This window comes from Macrotis lagotis, chromosome 1 (genome assembly GCF_037893015.1).
Source record: "Macrotis lagotis isolate mMagLag1 chromosome 1, bilby.v1.9.chrom.fasta, whole genome shotgun sequence".
NCBI lineage: Eukaryota > Metazoa > Chordata > Mammalia > Peramelemorphia > Peramelidae > Macrotis > Macrotis lagotis.
In genome coordinates, this window is record NC_133658.1 from 694,953,306 (window position 1) to 694,977,938 (window position 24,633).

At 35.3% G+C, this 24,633-nt stretch overlaps 1 protein-coding gene across 4 annotated transcripts in view; it reads left to right on the forward strand.

The window, feature by feature from the left end:
* Window positions 1-18,748, forward strand: part of LOC141507788 (bile salt export pump-like) — a 157,461-nt gene extending 138,713 nt beyond the window's left edge. For all 4 annotated transcript variants that reach the window (XM_074215775.1, XM_074215772.1, XM_074215774.1 and 1 more), the window contains 6 exons: window positions 507-748; window positions 2,390-2,546; window positions 4,712-4,909; window positions 8,926-9,132; window positions 12,342-12,488; window positions 14,552-18,748. In XM_074215775.1, coding sequence (XP_074071876.1) covers window positions 507-748; window positions 2,390-2,546; window positions 4,712-4,909; window positions 8,926-9,132; window positions 12,342-12,488; window positions 14,552-14,752 — 1,152 coding nt within the window. In that variant the 3' untranslated portion in view covers window positions 14,753-18,748. The remainder of the gene's footprint in view (window positions 1-506; window positions 749-2,389; window positions 2,547-4,711; window positions 4,910-8,925; window positions 9,133-12,341; window positions 12,489-14,551) is intronic.
* The last annotated feature ends 5,885 nt before the right edge of the window (window positions 18,749-24,633 follow it).

Genomic DNA, 24,633 nt, shown 5'->3' on the forward strand with positions numbered 1-24,633 from the left:
TATTTCACTTCTTATTTCCCTAAAAACATAGTTTTTGGTTTGTTTTAGTACCTTAGTCTATATATTTGTTATTATCACTGGTTAGAGTGCTGAGCCTGGAGTCAGGAAGACTTGAGTTCAAATGCAGACACAGAGTTTTACTATCTGTGTGACACCAAGTAAATCACTTCTATTTGCTTTATCCATTGGACAAGAAAATGGCACACCACTTCAGTAGCTTTGCCAAGTTTTCCCATGGACCATATTGTCATAAAGAGTAATACATGACTGAATAATTATTTTAATTTCCATGGAAAGTTAAGTCAATCTTTCTATCAGACAGATGGCTATAATATCCACATTCACATTCTGTTAAGAGGATCATCATCCTTTTGATTTTTGAGTTATGCTTTGCAAAAGAAGTGATTGTGTGGCCCATGTGGATGTATCATTGGAGTGTCAGAAGCCGAATATACATTTCTTCTCTTTTTCTCATTTTCTCTAAGATTCTATTTTTTATTCTTCAGATTTCTAATGAAGCCCTCAGTAATATCCGCACAGTTGCTGGGATGGGAAAGGAAATCCACTTCATTGAAGCGCATGAGAAGGCACTGGAAAAACTATTTAGTACAGCCATCCGAAAAGCAAATATCTATGGATTATGCTTTGGTTTTTCACAGGGGATAATATTTATAACCAATTCAGCCTCTTACAGATATGGGGGATATCTGGTTCCTCATGAAGGACTTCATTTCAGCTATGTCTTTAGGTAATAATTTGTATACTATATCTTTGAAGAGGGCAATTCTGTGTTTCAGTGAGATTAGACCAATGTCCCCAGGCCAGTCCAAAAACTGTTCTTAACAAGATGTTCCAATGAAGAGTTTATTTTCATTTTCTGTTTATCTGCCCTCAGACAGCAAAGATCAGCAAAGAGGAATGGTGTTTGTCTTGTATTTGAAGCCTGCCTTTGACTGTTATGTATGATTTTGTCATCTAGTTTCCAAGATTAGGATAGACCTGGAGTCCAAACAATTTATCTTCATAGGTTTAAATCTGGCCTCAGATACTCACTAGCTGTGTGCCCCTGGGCAATTTGTTAAACCTGTTTGTCTCAGTTTCTTCATTTGTAAAACAAGCAGTAGAAGGAAATGGTCAAACCATTCTAGTATCTTTGCCAAGAATACCTCAAATAGGGTTACAAAGAATCAGATATAATTGAAAAACAACTGAACATTCCAAGGCTTACAACAGCTCAACACTAAAATTTCAGATTGCAGGGAGAAAGAGGCTAAAGAGAATCAGATAAATTATTTCCAGTGGAAATGAGCTGTTTGGTGGCTTCTTTCCTGGGCCAAACAAAATTTTCTGTATGTTCCATCTGGTTTGATCTAAAATCAAGTCAAAGGATCTGGTTCAAATTCTGCCTTTAATGTTTCCTGCATCTGTAACCATAAGCAAATTGCTTACTCTCCAGGAGCCTCGGTTTCAACATTTATAATATAAAGGCATTGCTTCTGAGGCTACCTCCAGTTTTACATCTTTGATACTCTTTCTCCTCACTAATTTCTCTTCTACTCAGAAATATTTTCTGTGTTCACAAAATGGGATTTGAAAGCAGCCACTGCTGCTGTAGCATTTCTGTTAAAGAAGCCATGCTAGATTGTTGGAGCACTAAGACAAACCTACCCACATCATAATGGCCTTGCTCTCTTACTGTTTCATTATAGGCTATATGCAGCTACTTAGGAAAGAAGGGGGAAAGGGCATCTTAGGGCAAAAACCTGTCTACATTTAAGTTATATAGACAAAAGAAAAGGCAATATCAAATGATTGGTACAGGTCCTGGTACATTTGGTAGATTAAATATTATTTCTGTGACTGCTCAATGTTTATACTTTCCTGGCTAAATTCTAAGATCTTAATTTTGTCTTTGTATCCCTAAAGTACTACTACAGGGCCTGGGATATACAGTAGGTGCTTAATACAAGTTTGGATTCTATTAGATTGAAAGTTCTTTGGGAGCAAAAAAAGGTCGTTTTTAATTGAATTTCAGTGAGGAAATTGATCAGCATCTCAAAGGGAGGGCAAGAACTGTTGGGTCACAGTGTCCTTTGTTAGAGTGATTGGTAGACTCCAAAAGGGGGATTTAGGAAAAAAATTTCATGGCGTCCATGATTTTTTATTAATTATATTTCAATATAATTGGTTTCCTTGAAACTAAAAACATTATTCTGAGGAAGGGTTGATAATCTTCACCAGAGTACCAATGGGGGTCCATATAAGAACTAAGGCTAAGAATCCTTATTCTACACTAGGTGAGTGTCTGTGCACAGCATAGTACCTGTTATGTTAAGACTTCTTAAATGTTTTCCGACATAAATTGATTTTGCTGTCTGGATGCCACTAGGGTGATCTCTGCAGTGGTGACCAGTGGGACAGCTCTTGGAAGAGCCTCTTCTTACACTCCAAATTATGCTAAAGCTAAAATAGCAGCAGCACGTTTTTTCCAACTCTTAGACTATCGTCCCAAAATCAACGTGTACAGCCATGCAGGAGAAAAGTGGGTAAGAATGGAAATGGAATTACAGATGGTATACTCAGCTTGATCATTCATTCAGCCTTGGCAGCCCAGCTTAGTCTGCCAAATTCCTGTACTTTATGAATTTGTATTCATTCAAGTGAATTTCTCATTCTTGAATTCATGTCCATGCAGAAGGGATATGAATTAGAACTTCCTTTCATAGCTAAATGTCTTGTTTGGATTAGGATATGATACCTGGTATTTTAAATTCTATGTAATGTTAAATTCTATGTAATGTAAAGCTAGATGCTGCAGTGTATAGAGTACCTGCCCCGAATCAGGACTCAGACACTTACTAGCTGGGTGACCTGGGCAGTGATTTTATCCTCTTTGCCTCAGTTTTCTCATCTGTAAAATGGACTGGAGAAGGAAGTAGGGCACTCCAAGATTTTCTTAAGAAAACCCCAAATGGGATCACAGTCAGAAATGACTGAAAATGACTAATAAACATTAAATATAATTAATCTAAAGATAAATGGAAGCAGATGCACTTGCCGTGTTTCTATTGAAGTTGTCCTGGAATGGAATCCTGAAATATATATTGTCATCTATTAATTGTGAATTATGAGTGGCAATATGCCATTCTAGTCAGGCATGGGTTTAAGTCTTGCCTCCAGCCTGAGTGACCTTGGGCTAGTTACTTAACTGTTTGGCTTTCTAGAAAACTCTGTAAGACTTGCGGAGAATCAGCCTAAATTGATAGAAGATGTTTCTCCTCAAAAACTCCCTTATACCAAAGAAATCACAGGTTGAACTGATGTAGAGAGTGGATGGAGTCAGGAAGATCTGAGGTCAAAGTTAATCTTTGATACTTATAAATTTTGTAATCCTGAACAAGTAACTTAACCTTTTTGTGTCATAATCAACTCCCCTGGATTAACTACTTATTTTGAGCATCATGTAAACTCTTAAGAAAATAATTTGATCTTTAAAAGATAGGAGCATATGGGGCAACTAGGTGACACAGTGAATAGGGCACCAAATCTTCTCATATTTTCTAGTGTCCTAGTTCAGCATTTTCTTGTTTCTGATGGCTATAAATATAGATAGATCAGAGGTTCAATCTTCTTTCAATTATTATTTTCCAAAAAATTGAGGGTTTTTGGTTTGTTTTGGAACCTCAGTTTATGTTTATTATTATATGGGAAATAGCTAGGTATCTCAATGGATAGAGTACTGGCCTGGAGTCAAGAGGACCTGAGTTCAAATTTGACCTCATACACTTAATAAATGTGTGACTAAGGCAAATCACTTGACCCTGATGACCTTTCCCCAAAAAAAGAGAATCATAGATTTGGTTTCGGAAGGGCCCTTGGGAATCATCTAGTCTAACTTCCTCATTTTACACATAAGGAAACTTAAAAATCAAAGAGATTAGTAGTCACGTGGGGATATCCAAAACTAACACTCTTTCCAAATATTTATTTTCTATTTATTCTCAAAGTGATTTTAAGTCCTTCTATACTTTAATGGGTTATGTGTATATATATGCATGCATGTGTATCTATATCTATTTCTATATCTATGCTTATATATGTATGTGTGTGTGTGCATATGTGTGTGTATGTGTGTGTATGTGTGTGTGTGTGTGTGTGTGTGTGTGTATAAGGTCAAATGAGCTGAATAAACCTAAGCTTTACAAAGTCAGCCTTTAGAACAGAACCCCTGCCACTGTAAGTGAATTGAAGAACAATACAAAAGGTCACTGTCTCTCCATTGCCCATATTTTAAATCTGCTTGCTATAGGACCTGGCAATTTTGTTTCTGAGTCATTCTCAGGGAAAGTAATGACATTTTTTCTAGAATTACAAGGTGAATAGATCAGGAGGCATGAATCCAAGAAATCTTGTCTTATTACTACCTTTTTCTTTACTGTAGGTCTTCAATGGCATAGAGTTTGAGAATCAGTTTCCTTCCTAGTGGACCTAGGAATGGAAATGCACTCAGAAAATAAAAAGGAAAGGAGATTTTTTTCACATCATTTCTCAGACTTTTCCTGCTCTCCATACCTAGTAGCACAGTTCCTATTTCTAGTCAGCCTGTGCTTCATGATGATGGCAAAGGTGTCTTAAGAAAAGTTTAATGTACTTTTTCCAAGGTTCTGGGTTCTAAATAACATAAGTAATTCCCTATCTCTTCTATCCATAGGACAACTTCAAAGGGAGCATTGACTTTATTGATTGTAATTTTGCATATCCTTCCCGACCCAATGTACAAGTTTTGAATGGCTTCTCCATATCTGTTCAACCTGGGCAGACCCTTGCACTTGTTGGAAGTAGTGGCTGTGGCAAAAGTACCTGTGTTCAGCTTTTGGAGAGATTCTATGATCCCAACAAAGGGAAAGTGGTAAGCAAAGGCTTTCTTACTGCCATCCTATAGATTTTTCTATAGATTTTCTCCAACCTCCTGACATTTTCTTCCAAGGTTCCAGTTGATCAGATACTATCTCTTGCTTTGGGCACTTAACCCTGTGAATGTTTTTCCATTTCCAATCATTCACAAATTGACCTGACTTGCTCCCATAATTCCTTCCTCTAGATAGCTTGCTGACTACTGTATTTTTCAATGACAGCAGGTCACATTGTAAGTTTAGAGCTCAGTGTATTTAAGAGGAGCCTGGGCTTGCCTGGAAATAATGAAGAAAGTGAAGCCTAACCAGACTGAAGATGATAGAAATCTGAGAAAGGGGCCATTGGAAAAGTAGCAGGAAACTGTGAAATAGAGTAGCTCAAAGACAGTACAAAGTATTATATAAGAAAAGGAGAAATGGTTTCTGTTCAAGTGAATTGTTAAATAAATGGAATAAATAATACAGATGCTGGAGCAAAATACTCAAATCAAGAATTTAACTTACTATTTTGACTTCCTTGATCTTATTTTTTCAAAGGTCACACTAAAAGAAGTTTTTGATTCTCATGAGATTGTCAGACAGAAAATAATTCTATTAGGCAACTGGTATAGTGAGATGATAATAGGGGAAAGAGAGAGAGAGAGAGAGAGAGAGAGAGAGAGAGAGAGAGAGAGAAGAGAGAAACACAGAGAAAGGAAGAGACAGAGATTAGAGACAGGGAGATGAAGGATAGAAGGGAAAGAGAAGGATATGAGGGAAAAAGGGGGAAAGAGAAGAAGGGAACAGAGAAAAGAAATAAGGGAAGAGGGGGAAAAGGAAAAGAAAAGCAAAAAGAGAGAGTTAGGAAAGGGAAGAGAATAGAGGAAGAAGGAGAAAAGGGGAGAATAAAAGAGAAAATGAGGGAGAGAAGGAAAGAGTGAAAAGTGAAAAGCAGGGAACAATGAGAGGAAAGACTGGGAAAGGAAGAGAAGGGAAACTGACAATGAAGATGGATAATATAATGTGAGAGATGCAGTGAAAACTTAAGGATGCAACTAGAGCATATTCTCAAACAAAGCAAAGCAAACAAGAGGTAAGAAGAAACTACATAAATGGAGAAAAGTAGATTAAGGAAGAACAGGGATATGAGATCAAGAAAAATAAGTAATGGAGGAGACTCGGTTATTCCCATTGAATGATGGTTACATAGTATTTGTCATCACTTTCTGCTAACAATTTTCAATATAAAGATATTTTATATGTTTTGAAACTAGTTGCTGACTAGAGTAATTAGAAAATAGTTTATAAAGAAATTAACATTTATCAAAGGATTAGAATGTGATTTTCAAAATGCCAGACACATAAAGTCTATTGCTCAAGATTACTATAATGGCCTTGAAGACTAGGACCATAGTTGTCAGGTCTTTTGAAATTCCCTATAGTAACTAGTAAAGTGCAATGTATCTATTCAACCAAACTAAAACCAGGGCAAGGTAATCATAATTCTGTTTTAGAGCCCCAAAGTTTTAAATTTAATATTTTAAAATTTAAATTTAATTTGATGATTTCAAATGATTATTAAAATTGTACACATTTAAGTTTTGCTAGATTTACATTTCAGTATACTCCTTTAGAAGCATAGAAAGTAGTAAAAATAATTAAATAACTAAATTAAATAGTTAAACCAAGAAACTACCAAATATCTGGTTTCCTCCCCCTATCCCTGTTTCCAGCCACACATTAAGTGAACTCATTACCTTGCTTCTCTCTAAGGATTATTCTTGTGGAAAGCGAGAATCTCTAAATCATCTCTCTTTGTATGGTGAAGGAAGGAAGGAAGGAAGGAAGGAAGGAAGGAAGGAAGGAAGGAAGGAAGGAAGGAAGGAAAAAAGTGAGGGGGGGGAAAGAGAAGGAAGGGAGAGAGGAGGAAGGAAAAGAAAGGGGAAGGGAGGAAAGGAGGAGGGAGAGGAGAAAGGAAGGAAGGGAAGGAGGAGGTACAGAGAGAGAGAAAGAGAGCAAGGGAGGAAGAGAGAAAGAAGGAAGGAAGGAAGGAGAGAAGGAAAGAGGGAAAGAGGGAATAAACTTACAACTTAATAAATTTTTAAGTGATTATTATGTGCCAGATGTTGTCCTTAGCCCTTTACAAACATTATCTCATGAACCTTACATCAAATCATGAAAGGGCTAGATGCCATTATTATGCCCATTTTACAGTTGAGAAAACTGAGGTTTACACAGGTTAAGACTTACCCCAGGTAACCCAACTAGTAGTTTTCTGAGGCTGTATTTGAATTTGTCTTCCTTACTCCAAGCCCAGAACTCTTTCAATGGTGCCACCTGACTATCAAAGCAGCCCCCAGTACTTTCTGTGGCAGGTGTTCCCCCAAACACATTGAAGTCAGAGAATGGGAGACTGAGTCCCAAATAAGCAATGTCAGGGCTTATCAAATAAAGATAAATACTTTTCTCCAAGTAGGCAAACAATTGTAATAGTATAGGATCCAAAGCTGAAAGAGACCTTATAAGTCAGCTTGTCTAATGTTCCCATTTTATTGTTGAAGATAGTGAGGGCCAAAAGTTACATAGTAGAATTCTCAAAGGCAAGTAAGAGAGCCAACTGCATTTGAAGTCATTTCAACTGACTCTAAATTCAATGCCTTTTCTACTACAGCATAGTTCTTGAGACTGAAAGTATTTACTCATCAATATGGATTTTGAAAAATTGTACTTTTATTTGAAAAAATTAAAATAAATATGAATATATATGCTTGCTCAATAACTACTTACATTTAAATGAATTTCAATGCATAAAATATCACAGCATTTTTAAAAATTTCTCCAATTTAGGATTTTTCCCCATTAGGATTCTTTATTCATCCTTTTTCTTTTTTTTTTGTTTTTGTTTTTTTCAAGTCAATTGGCTTAAGTGTCCAAGGTCACACAGCTAAGTTAGTACTAAGTGTCTGAGGTTGGATTTGAACTCAGGTCCTTCTGACTCCAGGATGTTGCTCTATCCACTATGCCACCTAGATGCCCTTTTTCATGCTTCTTTTATCTCATGATTTCTTTGTAGAATTCATACTTGTCTACTTTAATGGTTTGCCCATGATTGGGCTCATGAAATTACAGATCTAGAAGTAAAAGGAACCCTTTCCAGAAGAAGAAGTTGAAACTCAAGGAAGTGAAGGGATTTACCCAAGTTCACAGAGGGAATAAGCAACAGAAGTAGATGTCAGGTCCTCTGAGACCAGAGACAGTGCTTTTTCCATTGTACCATATTACCTCCTATTATCTAGCTCTATGTTCTTTATTGTAAAGGCAGGGGATCTAGGAATTGAGATGTCCTATACTATCTACAAGGCAACTATTGATCACCTTTCTGATTCCCTACTGAATTGTAGTATATTCCAATGACTGTATTAATGATGCCAACTTGACTTTTAGTTACAGTGCGTTGTTATACCATGAACTTTTAAAATGGTATAATTCATTTTTTGAAGAAGCATCTTTTGCAACAGCCATTTTTATCAAACTCTTCCACTAAATTCCTACTCCGTTGCCTCATCATGATGCAAAGGTGATTCTAGGTTCTAAAGGCTAGGAAAGGGGAAGATAAGCCCTAGGAAGTCCTTCCAAATAGGTTGTCTTCAAGCATGGGCCCAATGATGGTCACTATGTCTGTCATCCAAGAATCAATCCTAATGTGGTCAACTCTTCACTAGATTGGTCACTAGCTGATTTATTTTTTTGATTACAGTAACAGTTGAAGAATACTAACTAAGGTTAGGATTTGCCTTGATGGAGAGAGTCCCTACATCAAACAAATCATAGAGCCTCAAAGAAAGTTTGCATTAGATGATATATTACAGTCCCTTATGGGTCTATAGTTTTTCCCAAATTTCAACTAAACCAAATCCTTATTAGAACTACGAAATGCTGGTTCTGTGCTTCTTCTACCAGAAAAAATATATTATTCTGAAATTTCCTGCTAGTTGGAATTAATAACCATGATGATTATCCCTTTTATTGGCAGACAATTGATGGACATGATAGCAAACATGTTAACGTCCAGTTCCTTCGATCTAAAATTGGAATTGTATCTCAGGAGCCTATATTATTTGCCTGCAGCATCGCTGACAACATCAGATATGGAGATAACAATAGGGATGTTCCAATGGAGAAAGTCATTGATGCAGCGAAGAAGGCTCAGCTACATGAATTTGTCATGTCACTTCCAGAGGTAAGTACCATGGGAGAATACAGAATCATTCTCAGAATTCCCAAAATAATATTCCATGGAAAGGGAAAGCAGAGATCAAAAGCAGACTGGTAATGACTGGGAAGGGAAACTCAAGGCTATATATATGAAAGCATGGTAATTTTCTTGTACCCAAGTTTATTACTCATTTAAAGTAAAATAAATGTGCTACATCAACATTCTATTATGTTTTGAGGGAAGAGTCATTAAGCACACTTGAGAAAAGAAAAGAAAGCACACAGAAATTGGCAGGCAAGATAATACCTCTTTTGGGTCTTATGAACTTGGGGCTATGTTTAAGCTGTATCTGCTGTGTTGTAAACTGGCTTTCCTAGTTCCAAGGACTAACTCATATCTACTTTAAATTCTGTGATTTTCCATCACCAAAAGTTTATTTCAGGTGTCTCTTTTGGGATCAGAGATATAGGTAAAATAAAGATAAAGAAGTTGGATCCATCCCAAACAGGCAAATATCCCCTTTGACTTTTGTTTCTCTCTTCCTTTAGAATTTCCTAGGCATAGAAAGTTTTATTTTTCTCATTTGTAAGAACAAAGGTGATGCCCTGCAGTGGAGTGTGGGGGTGGGGAGGAGGTGGATTTTTTTTTGTCTCTTTGCTTGTTGTTTGTTTATTGGTCATTGCTCCAAGGTTTTTAGCTAAATAGCTCACATTGTTTTGATTCTAAGACTCTGCACAGACTTGGTCTAATCCTCAGACAACATGATCATTATTCATTGCTGTGTCCAGATGTGAAAGGCAAATATTTCTGTCTTACTGTAAATTACTAAGCTGTAGGGATAATACTATTCAACACACAGCAACAAATAATGTTTATCAAACACCTACCATGTGCCTAGATATGTGTTAGACAATACAAGAAATAAAATTGTCACGGTCAAGAAAGTTAGAGTCTGGCATGAGAATAACACCAATGAAATTTATTCAGCATTACATAATAAGTATATTATAAAACAAAGTGTTCTGTACATTTTGAAGGAAGATTAGGAAAGTTTTTCTAAAAGAGGTGACATTTGAGATGGATAAGAAATGACCTGAGGATAACCAGTGAGGTATGAAAGCTCAGGAGACAGAGAGTTCAGTCTGGCTAGAGCATAGCATCTCTGAAATATACCAGTGGATTAATCTTGGTTCTCAATGCCACTTCCAGGTAGCTCTCCAAGACTCTAAATTGAAGAATAGACTCATATCTCCATTGTTGGAGGGAGTATCCTCATTGAGGCTCTCTATTCTAATGAAATTATGAGTCTAATAATTAAGAGAAAGGTATATGAAAAAGGAATATTAGTTAGAAAAAGCAGAATGACACAAGATTGTAGAATGTCAGGGATGTTTGACCTTTATTTGGTAAATGATAGCGAACCACTCAAGATTCTCTATTTTTAGTAGAAAAGTGATGTAACAAGATAAAAGCATAAGAAAAGTGATTCTGATAGTGTAATGAAAGATGAGCCAGAATAGTCAGTCAGTCAGTAAGCACCTTTTAAGCACCTACTATGTGCTAAACATGATTAATATTTGTGAATGAAAGGTAAAGGATAGTGAAGTTAAAAGTACCCCAAAGTTATGAATTTGGAGCACTGAGTAACTTAAAATACATATATATATATATATATATATATATATATATATATATATATATATATATATATATACATATATATATATACATATATATATATGTATATATATATGATCAGAAGGTAGAACATATGTCAGAAGGAATAGAATGAGCTCAATATGGGAGCTTTTTGGTTTGGAAATGGCAGCCCAAATGATGATGGAGGTGGTATATATGGCAGAGTACTATTATAAGCCTAGAAGACTGTATAGGTCTTTGGGGGAGGCATAAAGCATTTCAGAAAAGAGAAGGGAGCTATCCTAACAGTTTATGTTCTCAGAAATGAGGAATAATCTATTGTGTTAAATAAAACATTCTATATTTGACTTTGTTAGCCTGAGTACTCACATAGGAGCTGAGGGGCCTTTTAGACATGAGTAAAAATCTGATGTTCTCAGGAAAATCCGTTGGGTACACGGAAAAAACAAAATTTATATGTTACTAGAAGAGCCCCTTTAGGTGGAGTCAAAGATATGCATCTTTAAGAAGCCTCCAGGGCTGAATCTAGTCCATATAAACCCCAAGTTTCAGTAATGGTCCAAAGGTATGATATTAGGATCTTGGATACTTTCACTTCTTTTAAACTTATGGAAATGAACAAGTAGAAAAGGAGAGAGAAAAACAGAAACAGGGACAGAGATAAAGACAGACAGAGGGACAGGGGAGAAAGATGGAGAGAAAAAAAACAGAAAAAAAGAGAATAACTGACTAAATAAGGTACTAGATGAGATGGGAGGAGGTAAGGGAAGCAAGGGCAGCAGTAGCAGGATTAATAAAGAATAAGAATATCTCTCCTATTACTACAATCAGGGAGGAGGTACTAGAGGATGATGCTGAATTGTTATGAAGAATAGAAGAAAGGAATTGAAAGAACTCATGAGTGATAGATTTCCTCCTTAGTGAAATAGGAGATTAAATCATCTGCTCAGGTCAATTAGGTGTTAATGGACTTGGAGTCTGGAAGACTCATCTTCCTAAATTCAAATCTAGTCTCAGACTCTCACTAGCTATGTGGCCCTGGGCAAGTCATTTAATCCCCAGTTTCCTCATCTGTAAAATGAACTGGAGAAGAAAATAGCAAACACCAAGAAAACCCCAAATGGTGTCACAGAGAGTCAAACATGATGAAACCATCAAAAAACAGCAACTTTTTGTGACCTTAATCAAGTCAGCTAACTTCTCTGAGAATTAGCTAAAAAAAAAATCTAAAAAAAATAATTTTAAAATTATAAAATAAATTTTTGGATTAGATGACTTCTAAATAAGAGATGACCTGAGTCATCAATCAATTAATTTTTATTAAGTGCTTTCATTGTGCCAATTATTAGACTTAGCAATAAAGATAAAAAAAACAAAAATGAAAGTCCATGCTGCAGTGGGGGTTGAGCCTAAATACTAATAGGAAGACAACAAATATAAATTCATACATAATAAATGCAAAATGGATATAAATCCATGCCGTTTGGTAAAGCCATTGCCAACTAGGGACTTAAAGAATATGGCAACAGTAGCCCATTTCAGTAAGTAATTGCTTCATTTACTTTTTTTTTCAGAAATATGAAACTAATGTCGGGGCTCAGGGTTCCCAGCTCTCTCGAGGTCAAAAACAACGTATTGCAATAGCTCGTGCAATCCTTCGGGATCCAAAAATACTGTTATTGGATGAGGCAACTTCTGCCTTAGATACAGAAAGTGAAAAGGTATGTATTTCTAAAAGAATATGGTAAATCTTGTTGTGAATGTGTCAATGTCTTTGGTTTTATATTTGCAAATGCAATATGATAATATAATACAATAATCTATTATAATATAATAATGCAAATACCATTATTTTCCCAATTTTCTAGAAGTACATACTTTTTTAAAAGTATGCAATGCTACTAGGTAGCACAGTGGATATAAAACGGGGTCTAAAATCAGGAAGATTTGTTTTCCTGAGTTCAAATCTGGTCTCAGACTTACCCTGGTAGCCTCAGTTTCCTCATTTGTAAAATGAACTGGAGAAGGAAATGGCAAACCACTCCAGCATTTTTGCCAAGAAAATCACAAATGGGATCATGAAGACATAACTAAACAATAGCAACAATATTTAGTGATAGTAAAGAATAGTTTTGTGATCAATGTAGCTATTTCAAATAAGCAAAAGTCCAATCATTAAATAATACTTATTTGTAAAATTCTTCTCCTACTTCAAATGGAGGTTTTAAAAGGCTAATGACTATTATAAACTAAGTTTTTCTGTTTTAAATTTTATCTTTTTTAACTTTTTAAACTTACAAATTTTTAAAATTAATCTTTCTCCTTCCTCTCCTAGAACATTTTTTAAAATTCACCAGAAATTCCTTAATATACATTTACATAGCTCGACAAAATAAATTTTCATTTAAATCATGCTTCAAAATGGATATTGTATTTTAAGTTCATTATCTCTCTATCATTACCTCTAGTAAGCAGGTATTTCTTTCTGCCTTTTTAAATTATATTTTATCTTTTTAAATTAATGAACACCTAAGTTCTCTCCCTTCTTTCTATCTCCCGATCATTCAACAATTGAAAAAGAAAGAAAATAAAACCCTTCTAACTAATATGTAAAATCAAGAAAATAAAATCCTGACTTGAACATGTCTAAATATATATGTATGTATGTATATATATATTTATATATATATATATATATATATATATATATATATGGCTCAATCTGCATTCCAAATCCTTCTTCTTTCTGCATTTTACCTTTTGAATATTTAACATTACAAGTCAAAGTAAGGGGACCCTGAATCACTAAAACACAAAGAAAGTTACAATTATGCATATATATGTATTTATATACACTATATATATTCATATGTGTGTATGTATAAATTGAGTGAGGTATAATTAAATTCTACCCATTTTCAAAGTTAATTTGGCCCTGAGACATTTTTGACTTTCAAAAAATTGATGGATCCCAAAACATATTAGTTTATAGAGAGGACCTATGGGAATTTGAAGGAAAAATAAAAGGAAAATTAGCCTACATGCACAAATTGTCCTGCACAGTAAATATTTTTGATTTATAATAATCTTATATTTGGCATTTTGGAAGGAAAAATTGCTATTTTGAAAAGCAATTTGGAAGTATTCCCTTAAAGTTGATAAAATATCTACATCCTTTGATCAAGTGATACTAAGCTTGGGCCTCAAAGAAATGAAAGAGGAAAGTGAGAGACCTATATATACAAATGTTTATAGCAGTGTTTTTGTTTAGCAAAATTCCATGTCTTCCCTTATTTGATAAGTCATCTAACCCCTCTAGCGCTTAGTTCATTTGTAAAATGGAATTTACAATTCTTTCCTATTTCATAGAGTAGTTGTTGGGAAAATAATAATAATATCTAGTTTTTATGTAATGTTTGAAGATTTGCAAAGCACTTTACAAATATCTCATTTTTCCCTTACAACAACCCTGGGAAATAGGAGAAATTATTATTACCATTTTATAGATAAGAAAACTGAGACAAAACTGAACATTTTAGTGACTTGTCCAGAGTCACACAATTAGTAATTATCTGGGGCAAGATTTAATCTCAGGACTTTCTGATTCTAAGTCCTTCAGTCTAACCACTGCACTAAAAGTACCATATAAATGCCAGGGTTGATATTGGTAAGGATGCCCTCACCATATTCAATGAGGCTTTCATAGTATAGATCCATGCACTAATTACAGGATGATACCTGGTACCATGTTCTTCCTCTTGAACTTTTGGTCTTTTGTCCACAGACCGTGCAAGAAGCTTTGGATAAAGCCAGAGAAGGACGAACATGCATTATCATTGCCCACCGTCTGTCCACCATCCAATATTCAGATACCATAGCTGTTGTGTCACAAGGTGTTGTGATAGAAAAAGGGACTCACAATGAACTGATGGCCAAAGGAGGAGTATATTATAAACTAGTCACCACAGGAGCACCCATTAGTTGACTTTCTTCAGGAACTTTGTACATCCAAAATATAGGTTGCTTCTCAACAAGTATCACACAGTCTTTAAAAAGAAGATCGTAGAATCACAAAATCTGAGAGATGGAAGAGAATATAATGGCTCTCTGGTCTCACCTATATACAAAAGAAATCCTTGCTCTAAGATAGCCAACAAGTGGTCATCCAGCCTCTTTGTGAAGACTTCAAAGTATAGGGAACCCCCCTTCCATCTAGGTAGCACAATCCACATATGGACACTTCATTATTAGGTAGCTTTCTCTGACATCAAACCTCAGCTTATCTGATTTCAACTCATAGCCACTGCTTCTGGTTCTGCCCTCTGAGCTCAAATAGAACAAATCCAATCCTTTCTCCTTGTAATAACCTGTCAAATACTTAATGACAGCTGACATAGTCCCCACCATTTTTCTCTTCTTCAAACTATATATACCAAGCTCTTTCAGTCAATCATCCTATGATTCTGAGGTAAAAAGAATGGTTATATCAATACATATATCAATACTTACATGCACACATATATGTATATTTCCATTCATGTTTATGAAAAAAGACTGTAACCTACAGATTTGGAATGTAGAAATGAGTATGCATCTGAACAGATGCTCTTCAACTCTATCTAACTGGGCACCCGTGGAGGCCTTGTCATCACTTTATTAAGAGATGTTTTGAAAAAGTTTATGCTTTTAGAAAATCTGTGGTTTCAGAAATGGAAAAAGGGAAGAAACTGTGAAAAGAAGAAACAGCCTAGAAAAACTATAACTAGGGTCAGTCCACCATGCAGGATTGGCCCACCTTTGTGGTGGCTGACCAAAGTTATTGCTCACCATGTTGCCTTTATATTTTCACTTTTCTGTGTGATATTACTTGAAATTCCACCAATTAGTACTTCCTAAGGGTGTTCAAACCTCCATTTCTGAAGATGTATAGTTATCCCTGGGAGATTTAGGGAGTTTTTCAGGCCTGCATTGATGTGCAAAAATTTAGAGTACTTTCCTATCATTATGTAACCAAGGTTACCTACAATGAGAAAATTGAAGCACTGTTTAATTGCATGGTCCAATGGAAAGGCTATTGTCTCTGGAATTAGAGAACCTGGGTTCAGATCCTTACTCATGCTCACTACCTGTGTGACTTTGAGCAAGTCAACTAACTACCTTAGACCTTGGTTTCCTCATTTGTAAAATGATGGGATAGAACTCTATGATTTCTGAGGTCTCTTCTAGCTCTAGATCTGATGCTATGATTGTTCCAAATTTCAAGCATCCAAATTACAAATTAAATTTTGGAACACAACAATATGTTTATGACTTAGCATGATAATATTTGAAAGACCTCTAGTGACCATCTTCTGTCCATCCCACCCCCATATATCCTTTTCACTTCTATCTGTTCAAGACCCCATCCTCTCCTCCTTCCTCCCACTCTCCCTTCTCTTATAGCCCCATTTAGATTTCACCATTTCCACAAAGCCTTCTCTCTCCCTCCTCAGATTTCTCATAGAACTTTTCCTAGATGTCTCCTTTGCTTTTATGCTCCTTGTTTCCCAATTTCCTGTAGGGATGTTTTTTCTCCTATTAAAATGTTAGCTCCTTGAGACCAGACGTTGTATCATATCTATCTGTATATCACCAGGATCAAGCATAGAATAGTTACTTAATAATTTCTAAAAGGAATTGTATTCAAATGGACTGTACTTTAGATCCATGTATGATGAAAGAGAAAAGAAGCTAATTCTCTGAGAATTTAAGCAAACACATCACAGGGTCCAAATGAGGAGCTACTGTATAGCACCCATAGAGTCCATACAACAGTTCTTTTGAAACACAGCTAGACAGGTTCTGTGAAAGATAACTTTGGAATAATAATTAAACCAATTCCATTATTCTCTATATTTTTTTCATAATCAGAACAGTTTCTCTCATTTACTTAGGAAAATGGCAATAATACACTTGGTGTTCCATAATCCCCAAGTTTGAAATTTGAAATGGGGTTAGGGCAGGAGGAAGAGGAACAGGAAAGGAGTTTCAGGGTTAACTGATATTTTATTCCAAGAAGTTGAAATATCACTAGAGTGGAAGTGAAGTCAACATTTCCTGGTTCAGATTCTGGAAGGCCCTTCACCTGGGGTATAGCCCTTCCTCTACCTGAGATACTTTTGGAGCTGAAACTCTCCCTGAGGTACCACTCTTTCCCTCTGTTCAATCTCAAGTAGATGATAATTTACTTTTTAAAAGGCAGATTCCTTTTTTTAAAAAGTCACTAGGGGGTGGCTAGGTGGCACAGTGGATAGAGCACCAGCCCTGGAGTCAGGAGTACCTGAGTTCAAATCTGGCCTCACACACTTAAAATTACCTGGCTGTATGGGCTTGGGCAAGTCACTTAACCCCATTGCTTTGCCAAAAAAAACCCTAAAAATAAATAAAAATAAAAAATCACTAGCCTAGCCCACACATTTCCTTTTAGCCTTCATCACAGGAGATCAAATTTTGTTGGATTCTTGATTTCATAGATGTAACTGCTCCTTCCAGGACAGGACAGGAGGACAGGAAATGTCTTTTTTTGTCTTTATATACTCAATACCTAACCCAGTCACTGGCTTATGTTGGTTCTTAATAAATGCATATCAGATTGAACTGAATCACAACCCCTCTTTGCATTTTTATTCTATATGATGATTGTTCATTTGTTTCTGTAAATCTTCCACAGAACATATGCCCACTATATTGCATACCTTCTTCTAATTATTTTAATGTCCAACACTGTCAAGGTCTCTCTTTTGCTTCTCATTCTTGTTACATAACTGACTCATCTCTTTCTAGCCATACATATTCTTGATGGTGAATTTTTAAGAGACTTCTTGTCTTCATATCCACCACTGGTAACATGCCATAACCTACTTACTCACCAATGCCTTAAGTAAGACATTGTCCTTTATTAGGAATTTTACTTCATTTGAGATTATGGTGTTCCATAATTGGCTATCACATACTGACTAAGAGACAATGGAAGTCAGAAAAACTACCTCTCATATTATGTTGCTAGGATATGAGGGTATATTACATGAGTTCTAAGTCTCCAAGATTTGAGTGGTTACATGAGGCCAAAATGTGTCCTCAATCACTGCTTCCAGTGTAGAGAAAATGCTGCTTGTCACATTTTTGTAAGCTAAAGATCATGACATCAGTTGTGACCTGAAGAGGGCTCATAATAAAAACAAACAAACATTATTATACACTTAGGGATTAGAAGTCACAAGATTCATTATATTGGCCATTGACAGAATTGCTGAAACTTTTTATTACACACTAAGATTACTAAATTCAGTTGCTTCTAGTGAATCTTACAAAATTTCAAAGAAAAATTTAATGTGGTATTGAATAATCTAAACATGCAAACTATGCTTTAGGAGTATATTAGTGGGACATTTTAGTAAGTACATCAAATACCAAGACAATTAGCCCCTTGAGATAGTAATTATGAACTAGCTAGAATCACAAGGGCATTAAAACTTCAGTGAGTAACTAACTTACAGTTCTATATCTGGGTTCATAGAATTGTTGCCATTTGACAGATCTTGCCACTCAGATCAATGTGAAATGAAATCTAGCCATTTCATGATTTTGTGCTACAAAAGAATTTGTAGATTTTACTCTTGATTCTCATCACACTTGGATCAGTCTTCCATTCAGTGACTAGAGGGATATCCTAAACCTCAGATCTGATCCTCTCTCTCTCTCTCTCTCTCTCTCTCTCTCTCTCTCTCTCTCTCTCTCACACACACACACACACACACACACACACACACACACACACACACACACAGCCTTCCCCTATTCAGCAAACCCTATCATCTCCAAGATCAATAATAACACCTCTGATGGGTATTCAAAGTCCTTAACTCATCTTCATCACACACACACACACACACACACACACACACACACACACACACACACACACACACACCTTTTCAGTCTACTTATACCTCACTTCCCACCAAGTACTCTTCCACCCAGTGACATTGACCTCTTTATTATTCCTCTGATAAGACACTCTATCCCTTGCCTCTAGGCATTTTCTCTGGTGGTCCCCCAGGCTTAGAATATTCTCTTTCCACATCTCTGCTCATTAGTTGTTTTTTTTTGGCTTTCTTTAAATCCCAACTAAAATTCCATCTTCTACAGGAAGTTTTTTCCCAACCATTCAATTCTAGTGCCTTCCATTTAAAAATTTTTCCTATTATATAGAGTGTTTATGAATATTTGTTTTTCTCCTCCATTACATTCTGAGTTCTTGAGGGCAGGGATTGTCTTTTGTCTCTTTTTGTTTCCCCAGTACAGAGTCTGATAAATAGTAGGGAACTCAATAAATGTTCATTGACTGAATGATTGATTCTTATTACCCTTAGTACTTAATAACCTTCTTAAGGGGATTTTGCATCTCCTTGTTCTGTTGGAAGCTGATTCAAGAATTGTCTACTTGTAAGGAGGAAATTGAAATTCTTTTTTTCTAATCAATTTTGTTTCTCATTTCCTCATGGTTCAAGAATGTCCCAGCATTACTGACAGAACAAAGATAAATTCCAGACACCACCACCACCACCACCCTAAACACACACACACACACACACACACACACACACACACACACACACACACACACAAATAGTGTATATATACAAAAAGAAAATACACTGAAAGGCTGTGATCTACCTAAGATTTTAATATTTGAGTATTTCTGGTGCCCTGAGAAAATGTTGCTAGCTCCAGTGTCAAAGGGGCACCATAGCTATTATTAAGTTAATATGTTCAGGTATACCCATCACCCCTTAAAAAAAAAAAAAAAGATCTTGCATTATTTTCAATGTATTCTCCATCTTTGAAAAGTGATTTAATTAACTTCCCTTGACTCAATTAACCTTTTGACTTTTTTTTCTTTTAGAAAAGCTATCTGCAATTGTCAGTAAGCTCAGGATAATGATGACTTTCAAAGAAATATATTCATGTTTTATCTTCAATTTCATTCACACCGTCCTCCTGACACATTTATATTTAAAGGATTGTCTTCATTTAACTAGTTGTATCACTAGCTTCTGTGCTACAAGTATTTAGAGAATAATTTTATTAAATCATAAAACAGAGAGGAAAAACATTTTAAGCTGGGTAAGGAGTAACTGACCTTACATAAAAAAAGAAATCTCTAAGTATTGATTTAAACTAACTATTCTCTAATTTTAAGCAGAATCAATGTGGGAAGGAGTCTTTGGTTAATTTTGTTAGGAAAAAAATGCACTTTATTTACCTTACTTAGAGACTCACTTGAAAGTGGTTCTTTCTCTCTTCTGTCTATTGTTAATTCATTCTAAGACCAGATTTTGTCTCCTGCCTTCCATTTGAAAGGGGCAGTTGGGTGGTCTGTGGGGAGGATAAGAGACAAAAGCTGACTATACTATATTCCCAAGGTACTTGAGGTGTTTCTAGAATTGATTTATAACTCCTATGGGTGAGTTACCCTGATTGAACTGGTAAATGGGCCCTTGAGTCTCTTCTCACTTGTCAATGTCAATAGGGTGGGGAAAAATTCTACATAAACCCCCAAAAGATAAGAGACTGCCAGAACAGGGTCTACATCCCCAAGTAGATATCTTACTCATGATAGCTTATGGACACATATATCTTTGGGTTGGCTCATTCTCTCCAACCTCCTCTCATATTAGCAGGTCTAGGTACCTAGAGAATATGGTTATACCCAAGTTTTCTCAAAGTACTAGGGACACTCCCTTAGTTCTCATTTTAGCTATTGAACATCCACCTATAGTTGTATAAACCAACCACTTACAATAATGAGACTTTAGGGCTTAAATAAAACATTTACTTAAGGAAAAAAATAATATCATAGATATTTACATATCTAAGCCAATGGATGAATAATAATAATACATCACAATCTACACATAAACATTATTCATATTTTCCCATCAATATACTTAGTTGCTGTTGGGGGGGGGGGGAAGAGTGAGCACAGAATTAAAAAGAATCTGGTAGAGGAGCATATGTGGTTTGGGGGGGGGGGAGTGTTCAAGGCAACCAATAACAGTGGACTGTTGCATCTGGGAACATATGTTTACCATGAACTCTCTTCTCTGATAGCTACTTGTCTGTTGGTCCTCACTGCTCTTTGGCAGGGAAAATTCTATGCATTTCTGTATCTGTGATAGAAAATGCCACCTCAAGTTGAATTGCAGTACCCTTTAAGTCAGAGAACTGTAAAACTCATCAAATTTGTTACCTCTGGATGCTCCAGGCCATCTTGACTAGTGCTTCCCCTTTAAATCAAAATGGAGTTGGGTTGACTTTGAACAAGCAAATGCACCCAGCCAGCTCTTAAATAGCACATCAGCAGAGGTACTTGTCTTTCCTATTTTTGGCGTTTTCCTCTCAACCCCAAGGGATCAGAAAGGAGCTTCAGGTATTTCTAAAAGGTTTCTTAAGTTCTAAGTGACCCTGAAGAGCATTATCTGGAAGTGGAACTTTCATCTAATGAAGCTGAATTTGTCTTCAATCATTCAGGAATCATATGACTGGAAACTGTCAGTTGACTACTGCTGGTGGTGGTCTCTTCAAATAACCCTGATGTTATTTCTTCAGTTTTGATTAACTCAGCCTATACCTTCAATATCTTTCAGTAGTTTAAATTAGTCTCCTGATTCTCAGTGACTCATATTTCACTTACAAAATAGCAACTCACAAATTTCCCCCAAGAAATCAACATTCTTTTTTAAAAGTCATCCATCAGTATCCAAATAGTTGCATTATTTCTCATTATATTGTCTTGAAAATATATTATGCAAAGTGAACTAAAGGACCATAATGACATGTAAATCCAAGCTATCGACATAATTCTCTATCTCATTTTCTGTCCTTGAAACTGTGACTTCATGCTGTTTTTAATTTTTAAAAACTTCTTTCTCTGCCCTCTCTAAACTATCAAAATGATGAAATCTTCCTACATCTTTTATAAGATGATTTTTTATATTTATGCCATGATTTATTTTCTGTCTGAAACTGTTCAAAACTTATTTGAAAATTATTTCTTCAAACACATATTTTAGCCATTTTACTAAATTAAAGTTATTCTTCTATTTTCAGGCATCATAGCTAGCAAATGTCTGAGACAGGATCCAAACTCAAATATTTTTGTTGCCACTCCCAATGCACAATCAGCTATGCCAAAACATCTCTCAGGATGCAGAGACCATAAAAGAAGTCTCCTTTCTCATGTTCTGACAAACCCTCCACCCCCCCCCCCACTCCAGTCCAGTGACTTAAGCTCATTCTTTGTCCCCTCTCTTTATTCCTTCAAAATGAGGGATGCCCATCAAAACAGCCCTAGGGAAAAGCCTAGGATTTACCCTATTATGCATCAGTATCACCACCCATTATTCAGTTCATCTGAAAATTGTATCTAAACAGTAAAATTATACTAACATTTGTGTTCCAGCCCAAAAAAGTATAACTGTTAGCAAGGGAATAAATGGAAAAGTTAACCTCTAGAATTTTTTATTCTTATTTAATACAGTATGCATGTGGAATATGGAAACTTTTAGTAAAAGTATAAAAACATGGAAAAGAAAAATAATACTACTTCAACTTTGGTTATACACATACACACATATGCATATAAAACTAAGAGTATTACCACATCACCTCATAATTTTGATCCTAAGCTTTGTTTGACTACAGGAAAGAAATAGATTCAGAATTTTTTTCATCAAAATTTTAATTGGTTTACAGATTAGTTTATTGGTTTATAGACCACATAGTGATAATATTATATCATATAATAATATAATATTTATGGAGGATGATTAATTCAGTCAAAATGAAAAACTCATAACTCTTTGACCCCTAGAGTTCAGTTGTAAAAGAAAAAAACACAGATTTATCAAAGGTAGTTACAACACAAAATAGAGAAAAAGGTAATTAAGAATTCTTTAAAGGCACTGTAGTTTAAACAGACCGACCAACTGTTGATTAACTTGCACATAGAAAGAGATAAGGTAAGGGAAGAAGGTAAAGAGGACTCCCCTTAAATGCACTCCAGGATCAGTACATTTATATATATATATATATATATATATATATATATATATATATATATATATATATATATATATATATATGTATGTATATATATATACACACATATATATATATATATATGATTACAGGATTTAAACATCTTAACAATGCATAAAAGATTACAATAATTCCCTGTATCAATATTATTCTATAGTATGATAATATTATTCTAACCAATCAAGATGAGAAAATAGAGAAGAGACAAGAAAATGATTTAAGATATGAGCAAGGAGGACAAAATATTGATAGATAAGGCATAAGAAGCAAGAGGGAAAAAAAGGTTTTTTTAAAGTATATGTTAATTTTACTAGTATTTGAAAAGTTAGAGAGCATCCAGAAGAGGACAACCAAAATAGTGATCATACAAGGATTAGTTGAAAACATTTGAGGGGGTTTAACCTAGAAATTTAGGGAAGACACAATAACTGGAAGTATTTGGACTATAAAGTAGAAGAGGAAATAGGATCTATTTGACCCTAGAGGGCAGAATTAAGAGCAATTAGTGAAGTTGCAAAGAGGCAAATTTATATTTGATAAGGGAAAAACTTCCTAAGAATTACAGCTATCTGAAAGTAGACTGAGTTGACTCAAGAGGTAGTGGGTTCCCTGATTTGAGGTCTTCAAGAAAAGGCTATATGGATGACCCCTTGAGAAATATATTGTAGAAGGGGTTCTCAGTAAGGTTTGAGTTGATCTACATAATCTTTGACATTCCTTTTCATTTTAGATGTTCTATGAATCTGAATTTCCCATTGTAGGCTCTGCCTTTCAGAAAATGCTCATAAAGTTATTACCTAGCCCATGTTTTCTAATTTTTCTCTTAGTTATGTTCAGGAGTATTTTGATAAATGCTTAATATTTAATTATCTAGGGAGGAAAGTGAACATACTACATACTTTTAAACTTAAGCTGGTTTGAGCTGGTTCCAACCCACTGCTGGAAGAATTAGACAGTATTTCCTGTGAATGCAGAACTCCCCTGCATTCCATTGTTGCAAGAGAGGTGAGAGAGATGATAAGTCATAAACCTGGTCAATGTTTTTGAGTATACTTAGAGATTATTATACACATAGACTACAAAATAAACTATGCTCACATTCATCTTTCCTAATTTACCAAATACTGAAAATTGTTTAGTGAATGCTTCCATCAGCACCTAATATGTGAACATGCAAGACAGTACCTTAAACTATCCTCTAAATAAAATTCACATTTCTTTCACATTGTCTGCAATTAAATGCCCAATTAATCTAAATGAATAGAATGTAAATAAGACAATGCACATGAGCATCATCTAATTAGTACTGGCCTGTATAGCATAGTAATATACTCATTAGCAAGTTGTAGACTCCTAAGGTCCATAATGAGTAATCAGGGGGTACATACAATGACTCTGTAACATTCAAAATGTATCATTCAACCCAATAAATCAGACCTAGTACAATCTGAACAATGAAGGAAAAAAATGAAAAGGAAAGAGTCCACCCAGTTGTAGATTTGCAATTAACAGCTTCCTCCTTTTTGAAGGAGACACTAAAATTCAGGAGAATCTCACTTCTCAGATACAGACAGACAAGTAAAAAAAACTAGACACCCAAAGGAAGGCATCCCCAAATCTCCATAGTATAAGCTTGCAATTATTTGAAAGATGATAGAGGTAAAACTACAATAACAACATTTATTGGGCACAAAATGAAAAGGACAATTGGACAGCATTCTCTTC